The sequence below is a fragment of the Podarcis filfolensis genome (genome assembly GCF_964270895.1).
Source record: "Podarcis filfolensis genome assembly, chromosome: 2".
Taxonomy (NCBI): domain Eukaryota; kingdom Metazoa; phylum Chordata; class Lepidosauria; order Squamata; family Lacertidae; genus Podarcis; species Podarcis filfolensis.
Genome location: NC_139605.1, coordinates 8970639 through 8992076, shown reverse-complemented (window position 1 = coordinate 8992076; position 21438 = coordinate 8970639). Strand labels below are relative to the sequence as shown.

At 47.9% G+C, this 21438-nt stretch overlaps 4 protein-coding genes across 5 annotated transcripts in view; all 4 read left to right on the top strand.

Annotated features, from left to right (window-relative positions):
* Positions 1-21438, top strand: part of LOC310756746 (uncharacterized protein) — a 1375527-nt gene that overhangs the window by 56870 nt on the left and 1297219 nt on the right. The window lies entirely within an intron of this gene.
* Positions 1-21438, top strand: part of LOC310756585 (uncharacterized protein) — a 70630-nt gene that overhangs the window by 31460 nt on the left and 17732 nt on the right. The gene's annotated exons all lie outside the window — the stretch shown is intronic.
* On the top strand, positions 357-10469 carry LOC310756981 (zinc finger protein 24-like). Its single transcript, XM_083602009.1, has 4 exons — positions 357-750; positions 2336-2789; positions 4609-4744; positions 6370-10469. The coding sequence occupies exons 2-4, from the start codon at positions 2379-2381 to the stop codon at positions 7128-7130; spliced, it is 1308 nt and encodes a 435-aa protein (XP_083458135.1). The 5' UTR covers positions 357-750; positions 2336-2378; the 3' UTR covers positions 7131-10469.
* On the top strand, positions 10471-20058 carry LOC310757034 (zinc finger and SCAN domain-containing protein 21-like; the record flags this gene model as incomplete). Of its 2 annotated transcripts, none has more annotated exons than XM_083602130.1 (3): positions 10471-10647; positions 15427-15547; positions 15894-20058. In XM_083602130.1, 3 exons carry the CDS (start codon positions 10471-10473, stop codon positions 16616-16618), a joined length of 1023 nt encoding a protein of 340 aa, XP_083458256.1. In that variant the 3' UTR covers positions 16619-20058. The 2 variants fall into 2 exon arrangements, with proteins under 2 accessions (XP_083458256.1, XP_083458255.1); XM_083602129.1 differs by lacking the exon at positions 10471-10647 and adding an exon at positions 13244-13781.

Here is a 21438-nt window from a genome sequence, read left to right as displayed (position 1 = left end):
TCTCCCCATTTCATAGCTGTCAACTTTTCCCTTTTCTTGCAAGGAATCCTATTCGGAACAAGGGAATTTCCCTTAAAAAAGGGGAAACGTTGACAGCTATGTCCCTTTTATGCCATCTGTTGGTCATCCTGCCTGGGGTTGATGGGAATCAACCATATATTTAAAGCACACACATGCCCCAATCCCGGGAACTGCAGTTTACCCCACAAATAGCTACAATTCCCACACCCATAGAAAATTACAGCTCCTATAATTCACCACCACCATCATCATTTTATTTATATCTCGCCCATCTGGCTGGGTTTCACCAGCCACCCTTTGGTGGGGAAGAAGATGTACTCAAAATGTATGATATGTACGCAATCTTGAGTCCAGCAATGTCCACAGGTTTCCCAACCCAGTGTTAGTCTCAAATGTCATGTCCTCCAGACATTAACAGGGTGCAGCTCTCGCCATCCCCAGCCAGGGGCGATGGGAGTTGTAGTTCAGCAACATCTGAAGGGCCCGCCCCCATGTCAGCGAGCTTTGTCACAATCTGCGTTAAGACTCTTTTGCTCCGCAAAGGGTTAAGGTGAGGGAATACCGCCTCCTAGAGAGACCGGAAGCTCCTCTGCGGCAGGAAAGGGGGGAACAAAAACAATCAAATGCCACTTCCTGTTCCGCTTCCCATGGGAAAGTGGCCTTTTAATTTTCCCACGCGCAGATAATCAGGGCTCGGAAGGACTTTTCCGGTGGCTGCGAAAGAACCAGGCAAGTGGGAAGGGCAGGGGGGAAGGGAGGGTGTGCTGGGCCTCGAATGGGCTCCATGGCAGGCAGAAGTGCAACTGGAGAAGCTTTTCCTTGCCGTGGGGCTGGGGAGGAGAGGGAAGGCTGGGGAAACATCCTTGGTTGGATTTCTGCCTGCCAAGTAGGGGACAGCGGCAGAAAAACGAGGAGCCCTTCGATTTTGGGGGGATGATGCACACTTCCAAGTGGAGCAGAGAGTGATTCTTTGTGCAGAACGAGGGGGTGGCAATCTGGATCCTCTCTCAGGGTGTCATGCCTTTGAATGCTAACCCACGTTCTTTAAAGTAAAGAACATCATTCCTGTAGACATAGGTATACAGGTGAAACTCGGAAAATCAGAATATCGTGAAATAAATATTAGAATATTTATTTCAATTGTTGTTGTTGTTGTTTAGTCGTGCCCGACTCTTCGTGACCCCATGGACCAGAACACGCCAGGCACTCCTGTCTTCCACTGCCTCCCGCAGTTTGGTCAGACTCATGTTTGTAGCTTCGAGAACACTGTCCAACCATCTCGTCCTCTGTCGTCCCCTTCTCCTTGTGCCCTCCATCTTTCCCAACATCAGGGTCTTTTCCAGGGAGTGTTCTCTTCTCATGAGGTGGCCAAAGTATTGGAGCCTCAGCTTCAGGATCTGTCCTTCCAGTGAGCACTCAGGGCTGATTTCCTTCAGAATGTATAGGTTTGTTCTTCTTGCAGTCCATGGGACTCTCAAGAGTCTCCTCCAGCACCATAATTCAAAATTTATTTATTTTAGTAATTCAACTTAAAAGGTGAAACTAATATATGAGATAGACTCATGACATGCAAAGCGAGATATGCCAAGCCTTTATTTGTTATAATTGTGACAATCATGGCGTACAGCTGATGAAAACCCCAAATTAACAATCTCAGAAAATTAGAATATTAAATGAAATCAGCAAAACAAGGACTGCAAATAGAGCAATATTGAACCTCTCAGAAGTAGAAGCATGGGTTCAGGAATAATATTCCTGCATAGCACCGGGTTGGACGGGATGAAGCTCTGTGTCCCTTTCGACTCTACAGTTCCATGATTCTATGATTCTGTGGCTACCAGGCTGGTGCCTTTGTTGACTGTTTGCAGTATGGTAGCGCTGCAGAGAGCTTGCTGGGGAGACCATACATTAAAAAAAAAGGACTCAAAAATAACTTAAACAAGGTTTTAATAAGAAAAACAAAAACTCCTTTTACACTGAACACATTAACAACCCAACCATCAACCCATCCCCCAGGGTAATGGGAGAGCTAGGTGCTGCTCCTTATATACTACACCCAAATGCTGACACACCTTAATCAAATACAACTCAGCAGCACCTGCTATGTTTCACAGCTGTAAAGCTGGGTCTTGTTATCTTGCTCTGGCCCTTGCTTTGGCCCCTTAAAGACATACACATCGGGTGGAACAATGATGAACCTTTACATTTAAAGAAACCATTCAACAGCCTTAATGCAAGGCTCCCCCTACTCTGGCAGGTAGCCTTTGGCCAAAGAATATTTCCAGCTCCAATTTTTCTTTTCTTCCTTCAACAGCACAGCTGTCGCCCCGGTCAGCATCTCGGAGGGGAGCGAGAGGATGGCCCGCCTCCTGCCGGACTTCTGTAAAGAAACCCAGCTGTCAGAGAGTGGCTTGTGGGGCAGTGACAAAGTCCGCTGCTTGAAGGTGAAGGAGGAGGTCCTGGAGGAAGAGCCAGCCAGCTCAGAGGCGCAGCGACAGCACTTCCGGCAGTTCGGCTACCAGGAGAACGAGGGGCCGAGGGAGGTGTGCAACCAGCTCTGGGAGCTGTGCAACCTGTGGCTGAAGCCCGAGAGGCACACCAAGGAGCAGATCCTGGAGCTGGTGGTGCTGGAGCAGTTCCTGGCTGTCCTGCCAGCGGAGGTGCAGAACTGGGTCAGGGACGTGGAGCCGGAGAACTGTTCCCAGGCTGTGGCCCTGGTGGAGGACTTCCTGCTGCGGCAGCAGGAGGACGAGAGGCAGGAAGAGCTGGTAAGGATGTTGGAAAGGACCCAGGAAGAGGTTGGGCCAAAGGGGCTCCTTTTAGCCCAGCATCTTGTTTCCCACAGTGGCCAAACAGATGCTCCGATGGGAAGCCCCTGAGCAAGACCTGCTCACGACAGCATCTCTCCCCTCCTGAAGCCTCCAACAACTGATACTCAGAAGCACACTGTCTTGCACTAATGCATGAATTGGACCATCGATGGCTACTAGCGTGGTGGTCCAGCTCTGTCTCCACAGTTGGAAGTGGTAACACTTCTGAATAATAATAACAACAACAAAACAACAACAACAATAATAATAAACAACGGCCTCGGTCCAGTATATCTGAAGGAGCGTCTCCACCCCCATCATTCAGCCCGGACACTGAAGTCCAGCTCCAAGGGCCTTCTGGGAGTTCCCTCACTGTGAGAAGCCAAGTTACAGGGAATCAGGCAGAGGGCCTTCTCGGTAGTGGCACCCGCCCTGTCTTCGAGATGTCCCACCAGATGTCAAAGAGAACAACAACTACCAGACTTTTAGAAGACATCTGAAGGCAGCCCTGTTAAGGAAGCTTTTAATGTTTCATGCATTACTATATTTTGATATTTTGTTGGAAGCCACCCAGAGTGGCTGGGGAAGCCCAGCCAGATGGGCAGGGTATATATAATAAATGATGATGATGATGATGATGATGATGATGCTATATGATTTACATGCCACCCATCTGACTGGGTTTCCCCAGCCACTCTGGGCGGCTTCCAACAGAATATTAAAAAAACACGATGAAACATCAAACATTAAAAACTTTCCTAAACAGGGCTGCCCTAAGATGTCTCCTAAAAGTCAGATAGTTGTTTATTTCCTTCACATCTGGTGGGAGGGCGTTCCACAGGGCGGGCGCCACTACCATGAAGGCCCTCTGCCTGGTTCCCTGTAATTTGGCTTCTCGCAGTGAGGGAACCGCCAGAAGGCCCTCGGAGCTGGACCTCAGTGTCCGGGCTGAACGATGGGGGTGGCGACGCTCCTTCAGGCATACTGGGCCGAGGCCATTTCAGGCTTTAAAGGTCAGCACCAACACTTTGAATTGTGCTATGAAATGTACTGGGAGCCAATGTAGGTCTTTCAGGACCGGTGTTATATGATCTTGGCGGCCATTCCCAGTCAAAAGTCTAGCTGCTGCATTCTGGATTAATTTTAGTTTCCGGGTCACCTTCAATACCAGTTTGCTGGAGTCCTCAGCGGGGTAGAGGGCTCCTGTGCTTGGATCCCGCTTGTGGGTATTCCACAGGCATCCTCTTCCTCCTCTGGCGCAGTGGTTCAGCGTGTCTGACTGTTAACCAGAAGGTTGGTGGTTCATGCCCACCCAGGGCACGAATTCCTGCATTGCAGGGGGTTGGACTAGATGAACCTTTGGGTCCCTTCCAATTCTAAGCTAAAAGGTAAAGGACCCCTGGTCAGTTAAGCCCAGTCAAAGATGACTGTGGAGCTGTGGCGCTCATCTCGCTTCAGGCCGAGGCAGGTGGCGTTGGGCCACAGACAGCTTTCCGGTTCATGCAGGCAGAATGACTAAGCTGCTTCTGGTGCAACGGAACACCGTGACGAAGCCAGATTCTATCAGTCTGAGGAAAACAGGTGGGATTAAAATGCAAGGAATAAATAAAATATGATTGTATCTGCAGGTGGTGCAGTGACTGGTTGGGTCTGTAAAGGGAGAGGTGATTTTTCAGGTAGCCAGGTCCCAAGCTTTCTAGGGCTCACTCAAACCAGCCCCTTGAACTCGCCAGCAACCAGCCTCGTCTCCTTTCAACGTCCTGTGCTCTTGTTTCAGATGTTGGGCCCGTTCAAAGAGGAGGCTGCTCATTTCCCCACCGCTGAAGACTCTTCCTCAGACACCTGGCGGAGGGTCATCTTAGGGGAGATGAAGCAGGAGGAGGAGGACGACGACAGAGACACAGCCTTGTTGGGTGAGGACTCCTCTTTCTGTGCTGTTTTGAGTGTGAGTGACTCATGTATTGGTGGTTTAAAGAGGTGTGAGGTCAGGCAGTGGTGGTATGAGTGAGAGGTTGCCTTGCTTGAGCAATTCTAAATTATACAGCCTTGTATTGCGCTCTCATTTTATTTATTTGTATGTGGTGTTTATATTATTATTATTATTATTATTAGTAGTAGTAGTAGTAGTAGTAGTAGTAGTATTAGAATTTATATACTGCCCTATACCCAGAGGTCTCAGGGTGGTTCACATAAAAAGATCACAGTATATAAAATCAAAATAGAAACAATAACCCCAAAATACCCCGGTTCAAATCCCTGCAGTGGGGTGAGCTCCCGTTGCTCCGTCCCTGCTCCTGCCAACCTAGCAGTTCAAAAGCACACCAGTGCAAGTAGATAAATAGGTACCCCTCTGGCGGGAAGGTAAACGGCATTTCTGTGCGCGCTGGTTTCCGTCACAGTGTCCCATTGCGCCAGAAGCAGTTTAGTCCTGCTGGCCACATGACCCGGGAAGCTGTCTGTGGACAAATGCCGGCTCCCTTGGCCTGAAAGAAAGATGAGCGTTGTACCTCATAGTCACCTTTGACTGGACTTTAACCGTCCAGGGGTCCTTTACCTTTTACCTTTACCTTTTACCTCATAGTCTCTAGTCAGATGCTGCAACAGGCAGTGTGTAAGCTTTCTTGAGGGACCCCCCCCCATATCAGGGAATGACTTGAGTTGTTTTGTTTTGTTTTTTTGGATGAAAAAATTCTTTATTGGAATTCATTAATGTCATTACAGATTTAACTTCACACATACACATACTATGTATCTATCATCTATCTATCTATCTATCTATCTATCTATCTATCTATCTATATCTATCTATCTATCTATCATCTATTTTCTTAAATTAGTTTAACTTAGAATGTTAATTTGACCTTCTAATTCCACTTAGATACCAGCTAAGCTAAAATCATATAATGGTACATAAAATAAAACAACAACAACAACAACAACAACAACAACAACAAACTGAAGTAAAATAAATATAGACTTCCCATCATTTCGCGATATAGTTGACATTTGTGATTTTGAATGTGCTTATAATTATTACCTTACATTTAATATACTTTCTAATACTTTCTTACAACCTAGTGTACCCATTTCCCTTTATTTCTTAATATTTTATGTACACAAGCCCTAGATAATATGTCACTGTTATTTTTTTGTAAGTCTCTCTTAAACATTTCCCATTTTTGGGAAAATAATTGTTTGGTGTTACCTCTTAACCTATTTGTTAGTTGAGCCATTTCCACACAGTCTAATACAGTCATACCTCGGGTTGAAGTAGCTCCGGGATGAATATTTTCAGGTTGCGCTCCGCGGAGACCCGGAAGTAACGGAGCACATTACTTCCGGGTTTCACCACTCACGCATGCGCAGACGCTCAAAATGACGTCACGCGCGGAAGCGGCGAAACGCAGACACGCAGTCGCATCTTACGTTTACTTCAGGATGCGAACGGGGGTCCGCAACGGATCCCGTTCGTATCCAGAGGTACCACTGTAATTCATTGGCAGAATGACTTCCGTTTTGATTTCCTCCTTTCCGGCAGCTTCCGAGAGAGTGTGCGGGGGAGACGACCCGGACCATTCCGCAGATCCAAGGCCTCACAAGATGCTTTTGGGGATTGCCGAGTGGAACAGTCCCGATCCAGGGGAAGCCTCCGAGAGCCTGCCGGGAAGCCGCCCGGAGAACGGGAAGGACAAACTGGTTTGTGGGCCACAGGGCTACCAGCCGGCCAAGGGAGGAGTGGCTGTGCAGCCGCGGATCCAGGACGAGCGCCTGAAGAAGTGCCCGGAATGCGGGAAGGGCTTTGTGTGGCGGTCGGAGCTGATAGAGCACCAGCGCTCGCACACCGGGGAGAGGCCCTACTCCTGCTCCTACTGCGGGAAGAGCTTCAGCCGCAAGTCGTACATCATCAAGCACGAGAGGATCCACACGGGCGAGAAGCCCTACATCTGCTCGCACTGCGGCAAGGGCTTCATCTCCAAGTCAGACCTGATCAAGCATGAGAGGACCCACACGGGAGAGAAGCCCTACATCTGCCCCGACTGCGGCAGGAGCTTCAGCAGGAAACAGTTCCTCGTCACCCACCGCAGGACCCACACGGGCGAGAAGCCCTACAAGTGCTCCGAGTGCGGGAAGAGCTTCAGCCAGAGGACTTGCCTGGTCATCCACGAGAGGGCCCACACCGGGGAGAAGCCTTTCAAGTGTCTGGTGTGCGGGAAGAGCTTCGGGCGCAGGGACATCCTCATGACCCACCAGAAACTGCACACCCGTGAGAAGGCCTTCCAGTGCGCTGACTGGTTGTGAAGCTGCCCTTTTCCCCTATTCCATATTCTCTTCACAGTTGATAACTGTACCGTGGTACCTCTGGATCCGAACGGGATCCATTCCGGAGCCCCGTTCGCATCCTGAGTAGAACGTAACACGCGTCTGCGCGTGCGTGGGTCGTGCTTTGCGGCTTCCGCGCATGCGCGCTAAGCCGTTTTGAGCGCATGCACGAGCTGCGAAACCCAGAAGTAACGCGCTCCGTTACTTCCGGGTCGCCGCGGAGCGTAAACTGCAAACGCTCAACCTGAAGCATATTTAACCCGAGGTATGACTGTATATATTGTGGAATTGGGTGTTGGTTTTTTTAAAATGAAGGTTTTGCATAGAAGAAGCCTTACAGAAGGCTGCTTAACACCCCCCACACCTTTTAAAGTATTTGATGGCTTCTTTTGTACATCGGGAAAATGTAATGTGTGAATTAAGTAAACAAGTGTGTTCTACAGGTAATCATGAAAGTAAGACTTACCAGAGAGACCTAAGATTGGTTATAGATCTCGGTTAAATGCACATTTAGTGGTGACCCACTGGGTTTCCATAATGGGCTGGTTCAGATGCCAAATCCGTTGGATGTATCCCAGAGGTTCCCAAACTTACTTGGCCTATCTCCCCCTTTTCAGGAAGAAAAAAATACTCAGCGCTGCCCCCCACCGGAAATCTATCTTCAAATTTAAACAAACAGACAGAAAGATACAGTGAAAACTGGACGAAGAGATTGACTAGGCCCTGGGATTAAAAACTCATGGGGTGGCGGACCAGAGTGAAGCCTGCAGGCTCATTCTGATTCACACCAGGAGTCAGGCTGACACCGTAGCTCACTTGCCATTGGCCAAATAGGCAGGTAAGCTGTGATCCATTTCTTGGGCCTGGGTGAAGCCGGAAAGGGGTCACCGAAACCTGGGAAAGCCCCTCATGACCACCGGGTCCTGGGGAGGGGTTGTCACCGTCCTGCAACAGTGCCCAACGTGGCGGTAAGCATCATTACACAACAGATGAAATTTGTATGAACAGTTTCTCAAAATTTTCTTCTTTCCTTATGCTTCCACAGCCCCTCTGTTTTTATTCAAGGTCCCCAATTGCACCTCTGCATCATTCCAGCGACCCCCAGGGGGCGGTATCGACCACTTTAGGAAACACTGATGTAATCTGTGGAGTTCTGTGTAGAGAAACTAATGATAATAATAATAGTTTATTATTTATACCCCGCCCATCTGGCTGGGTTTCCCCAACCACTCTGGGCGGCTCCCAACCGAATATTAAAAACAATACAACATCAATACAGCATCAGACATTAAAAACTTCCGTAATGAACCTAGATCATTAGCTGTGTCCATTAGTTCAGTAGGTCTACTCTCAGTGGGACCAGCCTTGGATACAACCCTTGACTCGGCCGTCTTTGGTGCTGAGCGCTGCCACCTTGCGTGCTTGGATCCAGAACAGTCCTGCTAGATGGGGCCCATCTAGTCCGGCATTCTGTTCTCACATTGGCCAACAAGGTCCACCAATGGGAAGCCTGCAAGCGCAACACCACTAGCCTCCGTGATTCAGAGCAACTGGCGTTCAGAAGAATATACTGCCCCCGGCTGTGGATGTACAACATAGCCGTCATGGCTGGTAGATTCCTGCTTTCTCACTTCCTGCTTTGGACAAACCACCGTTTAGGCAGGTTTCCTGTTTCTTGCTAACCACAGTTTGGCGGTTAGCGTGTAATAAACTCTGGTTTTCCTGAATCAGGAAGTCAGGAAGGGAATTGGAGATAAGTCAGCCTGAGCTGCTGACCCAAGGACATGTGTTGTTTTTTTTTAAATAATGTAGAAACCGTTGTGTTGAACGGCCCTAAGAGAAATCAGCTCATGGCAATATTCACTCTGACAAGCAACCTTTGGCCAGGAGGATCTGAAGAACCTCCTTCTGGGATGTTGTGTGTGCCTAAGGGCGTTTTGCACTTAGATGCAATCCTACCTCCTTGTTACATCAGTGCTGGATTTGAAACTAAAGGGTGTCTTTAAAAAAAGCAAAAAAGCTGTATGGTACCTTTAAAAAGTATGGTGTGCAAGGATTCCCTTGCAGAAAATGAACAGAAGCTTCAGGAAAGGAATTTAGGTCTTACTGTTCCATCAGGGCAAGCATTTCAGCTTGGCAGACTGAATGATCCTTCCTCTTTGTCCCCCAAACCAGTTTCTGGGGAAGAAGGGGGAGCCCCGTTGTGCTATCAGAAGTCCTTACACGAGCTTCTGTTTGGGGGCACTTGTCAGCTGAATCCCTTTCTCACTGCCTTAGCTGAGACGTTTGTGCCAAACCATGGTTTACAATCCAAACCATCCTTCAGAATTGCTTGTTTGCTGCCATTTTCAGCTTGCTGAAACTCCCTCTTGGGGGTCGTAGCACAAACCATGGTTTACAAATCCGTTTCAAGCCACGGTTTCTGATCTTGATTTGCAAGCTGACTGTAACCATGGTTCGTTTGATTCATAACACTAAACCAAACCTTAGTTAACCTTCCACTACCATGTTTTTGTGTGGCCTCCTTATTTGAGGCCCTGCATGAATAAGTAGTGAGGTGTGCCTAACATAACGCAGCCTTGTTCTTTGACCACTTTCCTGGTGGACCTTGGTAGTCAGGAATTCCATGTGTGTGAATGGGTTTGCAGAAAGGTGGGCTGCTTAGAGATGCCAGTCTGTTTGGTAAAAGGCTCTTTGTGGTACCTCAGGTTAAGTGCTTAATTTGTTCCAGAGGTCCGTTCTTAACCCGAAACTGTTCTTAACCTGAAGCACCACTTTAGCTAATGGGGCCTCCTGCTGCTGCTGCTCTGCTGGAGCACGATTTCTGTTCTCATCCTGAAGCAAAGTTCTTAACCCGAGGTACTATTTCTGGGTTAGCGGAGTCTGCAACCTGAAGCATCTGTAACCCGAGGTACCACTGTATTACTTGCCCGCTAACAGGCTACAATCCTTCACCCCTCTTTTATTCAGCCAACATGAAAACACAAGCTAACTAGCCTCTTGGCAAGTTTGTGGTTTTGAGGAGCAGGTTTTATAAGCCTGTTTAATAGGTTTATTCCAAATTCTTGCATTTCTCATCTATTTCCACCCCCAAAAAAGACTTTTAACACAGCAAAACAAACACGGTAACATCACAATGCCTGATAAATATTAGGCTGACTGTTGAGAAGCTTTCCAAAATGTCATCTTAAAAATGTGACCTATTTTTAGATTGTAAGCCTGAGAGGCAGGCAACCCACTCCCCTTTTAATCTCGATATAGCACAACATCTAGTGTTGCTTTGTAGGTTCTCGATGAAATAAATAAGTAGATACGTTTGATGTGTGCATTTCCTCAGCCCCCGAGGGAGGAGGGAACAAAGAGCTCAGACATGTCAATCTATCTGGTTGTTAAGCACTGGCGGAGAAAGAGGAGGGCGGAGGAAGCACATCGTCCCGGCAGTGCGACCCGGTGGGCGCCATGCCCCCAGGAAGCTGAAGCAGAGACTGTTCCTGTTGTGAGTTCCTTTAAAAAGCAAAATGATCAAATTGGAGGGCAGTCTTGTAAACCAGCCATCTAGTCTCACCTCCCCACAGAGGTGCTTCTTTGCATAATGTGAAATGTGCTTTTCAGTGTATGGTTTTGGCCACAGCCTCGGTCCTTTAAGAGTTAAGATGACCGAGTCGGTTCCTAGACAGGCCTGGATGCCTCTCATTCCTGGAAAGAGAGAAGAGGGCGGCTTGGAATTTACTTCCTACTTTGCCTGCCCACGTGACCTGCCCTTTGAATTTCCCAAGCGTGGATTCAAGTGGGAGATATTTTTTTCACTAGCAGTGGGAGGGGATCAGGTGAGTTTAGAGGGTAGGGGGCGTTTTAGGGAGTGGGGGCTCCAGGGGAGGGGGAAATATCCAGGCAGGGGGTTTAAAGACCATGAAGCTTTGCCCCCACCCTCCACTCCTACTCAGCTGCATGGATGCCCCCTTACTTAGACTGAGTCAGGTGACTGGTCCACACTGAGTGGCCCCCTGGGAAACCCAGGTGGCTGGGCTGGTCCCCTGGGATGGCAGGATAGCGGGCAGGGTGGGCATCTGCTGCCAAGGCAGTGCTTTAATTTGCACCCACTAAAATGTCACAAAATGATTTCCTTGGCAGCTGAGCGGCTGTGTCAGTAAAACTGACCGATGAGTCTGCTATCTGTGTGTTTGTCCTTTAGGTGCCTCCAGATCGCACCATTTAAAGTGCATTAGCCCACACCCACCCCAATCTGTAGTTTGTTCAGAGTGCTGGGAATTGCAGCTGTGTGAGGGGCTACAGTTTCCATGCTATTTGTTGGGAAGGGTCTGAATGTGTGCTAAATTTATGGTGCAGTTGACTTCCCTCAAGGAATCCCGGGAATTATCGTTTGTTTAGGGTGCTGGGAATTGCAGCATCACAAGGGGCAAACTACAGCTCCCAGTGGTCCTGTGATGGGGTGTGTGTGTGTGTGGCTTTGAATGTGTGGTTGGCAACCAGCCTGCTGCTGATTTGCAGGAGGGGTTTAAGTGCATATCAGAACTTTAGGTTTGCACATTTAAAAGTGGATGAAAGGGCTCTGTTTCTCTCAAGCAACAAATCTACTTTATAAAAGAGAGGAAATTTTGTGGTTAGGAGAACAACAAGGAAATGTATTGAAAAACATAGTATAAATGAATGGGTACTCTCAAGCAAAATAAGGATGAATGCAGGACAAAGACTGATTGTCAAATAACTGTCCCATGAACAAATCAGAACAAATGCTAATTAAAGTCCAGATACAGGACCCATCTGCCCTATATATTTAAAGCAATGCTATATGAACAGCCATGGCTGCCCACCAAAGCATCATGGGAGCTGTAGTTAAGGGTGCTGAGAGTTGTTAAAAGACACAATTTCCCCCTCACAGAACTACAGTTCTTAGAGTAGTCTAATTTCTAGAGTAGTCGATTTCTCTTCACAGGAGACTCTGTTAGCAGCAGCTCTCTGAGGAGAATAGCCTTCAGTGGTTTGTATGTTGCACTAAACCATGGTTTATTTGAATGTCTGAACACACATGCCACCAACGGTATAACCATAATTTGTTAACCACAAACCATGTTCATAAGCCATGGTTTATTGCTAGCTTACAAACCTTGGATTGTGTTAATCAAATGTGGCTGGCAGCTTGCACTTCCCCTGCAATCCATTATTTGAATTTTCAGAAGCAAAATCAACAGCACAGTCCTGTGCATGTCTTCTCAGAACCTGGACGGGGCAAATCTGTCCTTTCCCCTCGCTGTGAATCGCTCCTCGCATGTTTGTATGCAAAGCTGCCCGCTATAAACATTTCTCCTTAATGCAATGCTTTTTAACATGTTCTTTTCTCTAACAGATGTATTTAAGCAAATGTTTTGTATGCGTGGCTGGAGAACAGCAGTGCAAAATTCAGAAAACATTTCCAAGGAGAGCTGTGGTTTGGTTCTCATGCTGTTTCAGAAATTGCAGATTAGGTCCCGTTTGCTTTTAAATGCAACCTGGATCAAATTCCCCTACTCCTCCTCTGGGAACTCTTAACACTTTTATTTTTTTATTTATTTTTCTCGGTAAGGGACTTCTCATGACTTAATTCCAGTTTTTCTTGTTTTGCTCAGCCCTAAGCGCTGACCTCACAACCACATGACCTGAAAAGACAACATGGCCACCGAGGCTGGGGAAATAGCAGCCCTGGGTCTCCACCTCTGAGCTGTGCTAGAAAAAGGAAAGAAGAGTGAAGAATCGGATGCTGCAGCACTTGGAGCAAAGTGTCCTTCTGCCGCCTGGGCGAAGAACCTGGGGGATTTGGAAAGAACAAATACCGTATTTTTCGCTCTATAAGACGCAGCAGACCACAAGACGCACCTAGTTTTTGGAGGAGGAAAACAAGAAAAAAAATATTCTGAATCTCAGAAGCCAGAACAGCAAGAGGGATCGCTGCGCAGTGAAAGCAGCAATCCCTCTTGCTGTTTTGGCTTCTGGGATAGCTGCGCAGCCTGCATTTGCTCCATAAGACGCACAGACATTTCCCCTTACTTTTTAGGAGGGAAAAAGTGAGTCTTATAGAGCAAAAAATACGGTAATTCAGAGGAGACGAAAGGGGAAGCAGAGGAAGGACCGCAACAGCACTGGGAAGCCCAGTGGCGTCGTTTCCTGAAGGCAGTGGAGTCCAGGCAATTGGAAGAGAGAACCTCACCCATTGATGGTGCCAGGAGGGCGGCTGAACCCGGTCAGCAGCTTGGAGGGGAGAGACCACCCCAACAGGTTGCCAACAATAGTCAGTTGGCCCAAAACAAGGCAGGCTGCAAGATGCTGAAGGAGGAGCTCCCAGAAGAGATCAGGGCTCTGGAAGCGCAGCGCCAATCCTTCAGGCAGTTCCACTACCAGGAGGCTGAGGGCCCCCGAGAGGCGTGCAGCCAGCTCAGAGATCTTTGCCACCGGTGGCTGGAGCCTGAGAGGCACACAAAGGAGGAGATCCTGGAGCTGGTGATCCTGGAGCAATTCCTGACCATCCTGCCCTGTGAAATCCGGACCCGGGTTCTAGAAGGTGGGCCGGAGACCTGCTTGCGGGCTGTGTCCCTGGCCGAGGATTTCCTGCTGAGGCGGCTGGAGGAGGAGGAGGAGGTGAGAGGCTTTGATGCTGGCAGTTCTATAGGGCAGAGAGCCTGGGCCATGGAGAAAAGCCATGGAGGAAAGGTGCTGTTCTAAAGCGTCCCAGAAGTGGAGTCAGTGCGACAAGTGCCCTGTCACTTGCCCATCTAACAGAGAGCCAGTGTGGTGTAGTGGCTAAGAGCGGCGGACTCGTAATCTGGGGAACCGGGTTCACGTCTCTGCTCCTCCACATGCAGCTGCTGGGTGACCTTGGGCCAGTCACACTTCTCTGAAGTCTCTCAGCCCCACTCACCTCACAGAGTGTTTGTTGTGGGGGAGGAAGGGAAAGGAGATTGTTAGCCGCTTTGAGACTCCTTCGGGTAGTGATAAAGCGGGATATCAAGTCCAAACTCTTCTTCTTCTTTTTCTTCTTCTTAGCTGAGAAAGTTGCCAAACAGAAAGCGCAAGCTGAGGTTACCAGACGTAGGGGTGACACAGATTGAGAGGGATGGGTGTGTGTGTAGCCTTAATTGAAAGCACCACCACTCTTAGAGGGAGACATTCGTTATCCCTTGTTGTGATTATTAAAGAATTCTAACTTTGTTCTGCTTATCTACTGCCGGGGGGGGTGGGGGTGGGGAGGAAGCCAATTCCTTGAAGCCTGACACTACCTCAGTAAAGTGTGGCCCAAAATTGGTCCCTGTTTGGCCTGTGAGGCTGTTTTCACCAAACCACGGCCACCTCGTGTCACCTAAGACATCATAGATGACATCAGGTGGAGGCATGTAGAGCTGTGGCTGGATCTGCTGAATTCTCTGTGGGAATCTGATCATGCATGCAGCTGCTCCCTACAGGGGGTCAAGTCATCAACTGATGGGTGCTGAGTTGAAGCCTGATGGATTGATTGCACACAAGTTTCCAGTGGACTAAGTTCCTGTGTTTTTTGAAGCCTTGTGCAAAGCGCTTTGTCCTCCCTGTGCTCAGTGCTTTCCTGTCGCTGAGCATAAGGCCTTGTGCTGCGGTTCCCAAGCACCTGGCCACCAGCTGTGCAAGGAACTTTGATGGGTGGGTGGGGGAGCAGCCCACCTGTCCATCACCTGATATCATGATGATATCACTTCCAGGAGGGTGGGGACAAATGTGTGGCAGGCAAAAGCATTCCTCTTCACCCAGGCCTCTGGCTAAATAAACAATCTAGGCCTTTTAAACTGTGTGTTGGGGGCGGTTTTCTTTTGTTTGTCATCATATTATATATTTTTGTGTTTTTATACTGTAAACCACCCCGTGATCCTTGGATGGTCAGTTGATAAATTTAATAAATAATAATAATCTGGCCTTCCATGCCAAAAAAAAGTTCCCTACCACTGTTCCTGCACAACTCAGAAAGAATATGGGTTATAAATGCCACTAGTAGATTTGGTGACTTAGCCAAAGCCATCCAGTGAGCTTCAGGGTTGATTATAAAGTTCTCATCTCATTATTGGACTGCTTGAAGAGTTTTGTGCCGCTTGACGAGAAGGTTGTCCTGGTACTTGGTGCGTTAAGAAATGAACTTCCTCAAGGCTTATTGTTAAGCTTCACAGCCCAGGCAGTATATAGAGGCAGGCCTGCTCACTCTGCCAAACAGTAGCGCTAGGCCATAATCACTCCCAATTGACCCTGATTTCTGTTTACTCAGACGCCGTTCAAAGAGGAGGCTGATGAGTTTCCCAACACAGAGACAGCTCTCTCACAGGCTTGGGAAGGGACGCTCTTCGACGCGGTCAAACAGGAAGATGAAGCAGACGCCACTCTGCCAGGTAATGCTTTGTGAGTTGTTATGTATTAATTAAGGCATCTAGACTTTAGCATGAGGGAAAAAACTTCTCCCTAACCACTTTCTTCACACCATGCAAAATTTTATAGACCTTTCTTCCTATATACATAAAAAGGTAAGGCTATCATCACGCTGCAGTTTGCATGTCTGCCAATAGGGAGAACTTCACAACTATAAAGTCACCAACTTTTTAACATTTCCTCTTAGGAGAGTTTCACGAGCCTGCTCATCATTTGGGTTGCTCTTTACTGCAGCTTCTCCCTTTTTGAGATTTTCTTATTTATTCTTACTGGGGGATGAGCCATGTTAAGATGCTTTTCTTGCTCCAGGAGGTGATGAGAACCCTGAGGAGTGGCAGACGAGTCGACCGGAGAATTCTGGGGAACTGGAATTCTGTGGGGTTTGGGGCAAACAACACATTTTGCGCTGTCTGGATCAGCACAGAACAGCCCCTGAGAGCCAACAGAGGAGTTGTCCAGGAGGGAACAAATTATTTCAGCCCAGCCTTCCGGCACATGAGAACCCCTGTCCAGGAGAGACGCAGTATAAATGCCCCGACTGCGAGAAAAACTTTAAACACAAGTCGACACTGACAGTGCACAAGAGGACGCATACGGGAGAGAGGCCCTACCGATGCTCCCACTGCGAGAAGAGCTTCATTCAGCGATCCACCCTCATCGTCCACGAGAGGACCCACACGGGGGAAAGGCCCTACAGATGCTCGGACTGCGGGAAGAGCTTCAACGAGAGGTCCGTCCTTGTCAAGCACAAGAGGACCCACTCGGGCGAGAGGCCCTACAAATGTGCGGACTGCGAGAAAAGCTACAAGCAGCTCTCGGCCCTCGTCGCGCATGAAAGGACCCACACAGGGGAGAGGCCCTACAAATGCCCCAAGTGCGGGAAAAGCTTCACCCGCAGCTCGTTCCTCATTACGCACAAGAGGACCCACACGGGAGAGAAGCCATATGCGTGCACAAACTGTGGGAAAAGCTTCAGCCAGCGACCGCACCTGGTTATCCACGAGAGGACTCATTCAGGAGGGGGGCCTCTTTAGTGGTCGGGCTGTTGGGCAGCAGTAAACTTGTTTCTTTTCCATATGGATTTAGAGCAGCCTTTCTCAACCTGTGGGTCTCCAGATGTTGAACTACAACTCCCATCACCCCTAGCTAGCAAGGCCAGAGCTCAGGGATGATGGGAGTTGTAGTCCAACAACATCTGGGGACCCACAGGTTGAGAACAGCTGTTTAGAGTAATGTGCCAAATCTGCAGCACTTGCACAGAAACTGCCTCACCTTTGGCAGTAGATAAGCAGAACAAAGGAAAAGGAGTCTTCTCACCAGTTAGAAACTTTAATGATCACAGCAAGAGAACAAAGAATCCATTTCCTAGGAACGGCGGTGCTCCCAATTGAGGGCTCCACCCACTTCCTCCCTAGTCACCCACGTCACTACCGCGTCTTGTAACCTGATCTCACTACCACTGTGCTTTCTGTGCTGCCACCTTCTGAGCTCTCTGTGACTTTGGAGAAGGAGGGTGAACGCTGTCCAGAGACTGTGAATCTGTTAACCCTCTCTCTTCCAATGTTTCTCCTCCTAGCTGTTCCCCATCCAGTATGTCCCAGCTTCTGCCTTGTAAACTGAGTCCCTCTGCGAACCACCACTCCAAATCTATACTGTCCTCCTGCTCCTGGGAAGAGTCAGGATCCTGATCAGGAGCAGGGGGAAGCTCCCACCATTCCTCCTCATTGCAGCGCTCCTCAGCACGGTCCAACACCTCCCCTTTCATGGAGCATCTTCCTGACACACTCATCACATCGCCGTCCTCCTGCCTGCCTTTTCCTGCTTGTTTCTGTTGCCACTGTAAGATTTAAGCGGGGTCCTTTACTTAAGGCAATCAGCCATTACTGGTTATCATCGGACAAACAATGAAAGAGAAACAATAACAATAATAATAAAACTTTTTATTATTTATATGCCACCCATCTGACTGGGTTAATATATTGCTTAGTTGCCAAAGTTTCTAAGTGGTATACATCCAAATTAATTTTATTTATTCATTTCATAAATTTATACACCATTGATTGCAAAAAACCTTAAAGAGGTTCATGAAAAGAATAAAGTTAAACACAACTATTTAAAACATTACATTAATAATAATAATAATAAAGAATCAGTGAGAAACTAAAAAGCAAGTTAAAATACACACCCTTGTTCTACGAATCTGGATAGGGTCTCTAAAAGGGATTTATTTGTATACTAATAGTAGCACTTTGAACTTGGCCCAGTAGCAAATCAGCAACAAGCACAGATCTCTGAGTATACGCTGACAATGCCTCCGCCCTGTCAGCAATCGTGCTGCAGCATTCAGCACCAACTGCAACTACTGGATCAAGCCCGAGGGAAGCCCCAAATTTCACATTCCAAAGCATACAATGGACAGGACCAATTACAATAAATCAGAAAATCATGGGAAGAAACTTAACATTCCCGCTCAAACAGAAAGGCCTTTGTCAAACACCTGAAATTTCAACAGGGAGAGAGGGGTCTTCCTAAACTCAGCTGGGAGGGTGTTCCACAGAATTGGACCCACAAATCTAGGGGATGTGAGCTGTACATCTGGGCTGGGAAGAACCACTAAGGGAGACTCCCCTGCGGATCTCGGAGACCAGGCAGAAATATCAAGGATTAGGCAGTCTTTTGAGTTATCCTGGCCCCAAGCTGCTAAGGGCCTTTTAAATTATTATGTGGATATTGAACTGAGCCCAGTAGCATCCAAGCAGCCAGCCCAAGCTTTTGAGAGCCACAGTTACATGCTGGCAGAAGTGTGTCCCCATCTGCAGTCTATATATAGCTAGTCAACAGAGTTTTGCACCTCAACTGACTTACCAAGAAGAGCTGCTGTGCTCATTGGGCCGGGTGCTCCTGAGCAGACCTTGTTAATCCTAATTAAGTTTTGGCTTACCCTGTGTGATTTGGTGCCGGCTGGCTCCCAACAGATGCACTTTGGTAAAAGGTTTACTCTCCCCACCGCCACCCCATACAGGTTTTGTCATGTGCTTGGTATCAGCTGTTGCATTGCACAAAAGGGAGATTTCGCTCAACTATTAGTGTTTGCACAGTGGGGGGAAGCTAGAAAAGTGTTTGTGAAAATAATTTTTTAAAAACAAATGCTGTCTGTTTCCCCCCTCTTTTTTGATGCCTTATATATACAGTTATACCTCGGGTTGCAAACATGATCCGTGCGGGAGGCATGTTCGGAACCCGCAGCATTCACAACCTGCAGCGCCGCACGCACTGACATGATTCAGCGCTTCTGTGCATGCGCATGATGTCATTTTGCGTTTCTACGCATGCGCGAGTGCCAAAACCTGGAAGTAACCCATTCTGGTACTTCCGGATTCGGCGCGGTCTGCAACCCGAAAACACGCAACCGGCAGGTATGACTGTATGTATATACAGTGGACGCTCAGGTTGCGAACGTGATCCATGCGGGATGCATGTTCGCAATCCGCAGCATTCGCAACTTGCAGCGGCGCATATTCCGGGTTTCGTCAATCCGTAACCTGAAAAAAACACTACCTGAAGCATCTGTAGCCTGAGGTATGACTGTATACTCCCATTCTCAGACAGCTGACAGGCGTCGTCCAGAGGTTGCTGAACTGCAACCACAATCATGGCCACCTTTCGGCCACATTAGCTGGGGCTGAGGGGAGTTGGGGGCCTAATGAAATCTGGAGGGCCATGATGTTTCCTGCCCCTTTGGGAGGGCCATGATGTTCCTAGACCATTTGGGAAAAAGACTTGGTGGACCAGGGAAAGCTCACCGGCCCCCAAAGGGTCTCAGGTGAACCATGAGGCTGAAATAACATCGGAAACACAAAACAAACCATCACGAAAGGGGGAAAAAAAAAAGATGAAGCACACCATCTTGAGCAAAACATTTTTATTTCTTTATAAACACTCAAACGACGTGCTGCAAGAAAGGCCGGTCCTTTTTTGTTCCCACATGTTCTTCAAACCAGTTGTATTGTTACCCTGAAGTTGTACGTAACTCGGGTTGCTTTGCTACCCCGAGATCGCTGCTTCTGGAAAGCTTGTGAGGAAGGTGTAAGGAAAGGCGTGGGGGGAAAAGATGGCCGCTCCCCATTGGGGACTTGGTGGACCCCCAACCTTTTAGTATGCAGAAGCCTCTGAGAAAGGAGGCTCCACTCTTAGGTATCACCAGCCAATAGCCTCTCAAGAGAGCTCTCTTCCGTGTTGTCTACCAGCCTTCCCCAACCAGGTGCCCTCCAGATAATTTTGGCGACTTCTCCCCTCAGCCCCAGCCAACAGGAACTGTTCAAAGGCATCTAAGCAGCAGCCCTCACAGCACCTTACAGAATTCAATTCCAGGAAAGTTTAGTGTTGTGTGAAGGAGGGCTCCTTTTTTCGTGCCCCGAAGCCACATCCCCTGCCAATTTCACTGGGCTGAGTCCAGCTTTTCACAGCAAGGGGGGGGAAACTTATTTACTCTTTCTACAGGCTTATACATCTCATGTCAATCATTTAAAAAGGTTTAATAACCACCCTTCCTCCAAGAAAGCAACAAACCCAATTCACCAGCCTTGCCTTTCAGCCTCACAACCCTGTGAGGAAGGTTAAGCTCGCTGCATAAACTTGCAGATTTGAACCCAGGGCTCTGTCTGGGGTGACAGAGAAGGCGCTCCAATTTTAGGTCACCAGTCCTGCCAGTAAGCTACCTGACCCACTTCAAGGTATACTGGGTCCTACTCTGAGTAAACCCACTTAATTATTTTTAAGTCCATTGTTTTCAACAGATCTACTATGTTGGCCCTGGAAGACATCCTTTATATTGTGCCCTTACAATGATTTGTGCTTGTTATACATGATTGCACTTTGCACCTGGAAAAGGCTTTTTTGGGGGGTGGATATAGAGTGCTTTGTTTATAATGCCAAGGTTGCAGGTTCAATCCTGGGAAGCATTGCAGAACAAATGATAACATGGAACGATGTGTGGAAGGTCCAGTATAATTTTTCCATTTCATGCTCTATTATTGCGTCAATGTCATGTTGCAAACTCTACCCACAAAAAAAATACACTGGTCTGGAGGTGTCTTGTGATTAGCATGCTCCCAAAAGGCATGTAGATTTCTCTCTCCCTCTCTCTCTCTCTCTCTCTCTCTCTCCTTCCTTCCTTCCTTCCTGCCTGCCTCCTGTCCATCAGATTTGTCCACAAGGTCAATCTTAAGCCAGGCACCAAGGGTGATGCTATCGCATCTGTGCTGACAATTGCTTTCCCTCTGAACCACTGAGCAGAGGTATTAAATATTGCTTGAGAATAAACGATCTTGGTAAGCCAACTAAAATATTTTGTCTACAGCCAGAAGAACGATGTCAGAAACCACAAAAGCTCTTGAAGGGCTTTCCATCAGTGGCTTTTAGGGAGGTCTTCTGGGCTAAGTGAGTAGACTTACAAAACAAAACAAAAAACAAAACTACCTAATTATATTCTATTGGCTACTGGGTTTATTTTTTAAAAAGCACCACTGCACCACCCAATATGTACTTAATCTGTGATTTTTTTTCCATGTCTTTGGTTCTTCCAAAGGCCTAGAAGGGATTTGTTCTATGTAGAACCCTTTTGACTGTTTTAAAAAAGTCAATTTATTGCTAATCCACAAGCAAAACTGTCCATGCTCTGCTGCCGAGAGTCAAGAAGAGCCAATGTGATTGTGTCAGCGTTGAACATGGCCAGTGAGATCAATCAATGGCAGAGATGTTCTTTAGTCATTTAGTCTAGTCGTGTCCGACTCTTCGTGACCCCATGGACCAGAGCGCGCCAGGTACTCCTGCCTTCCACTGCCTCCCGCAGTTC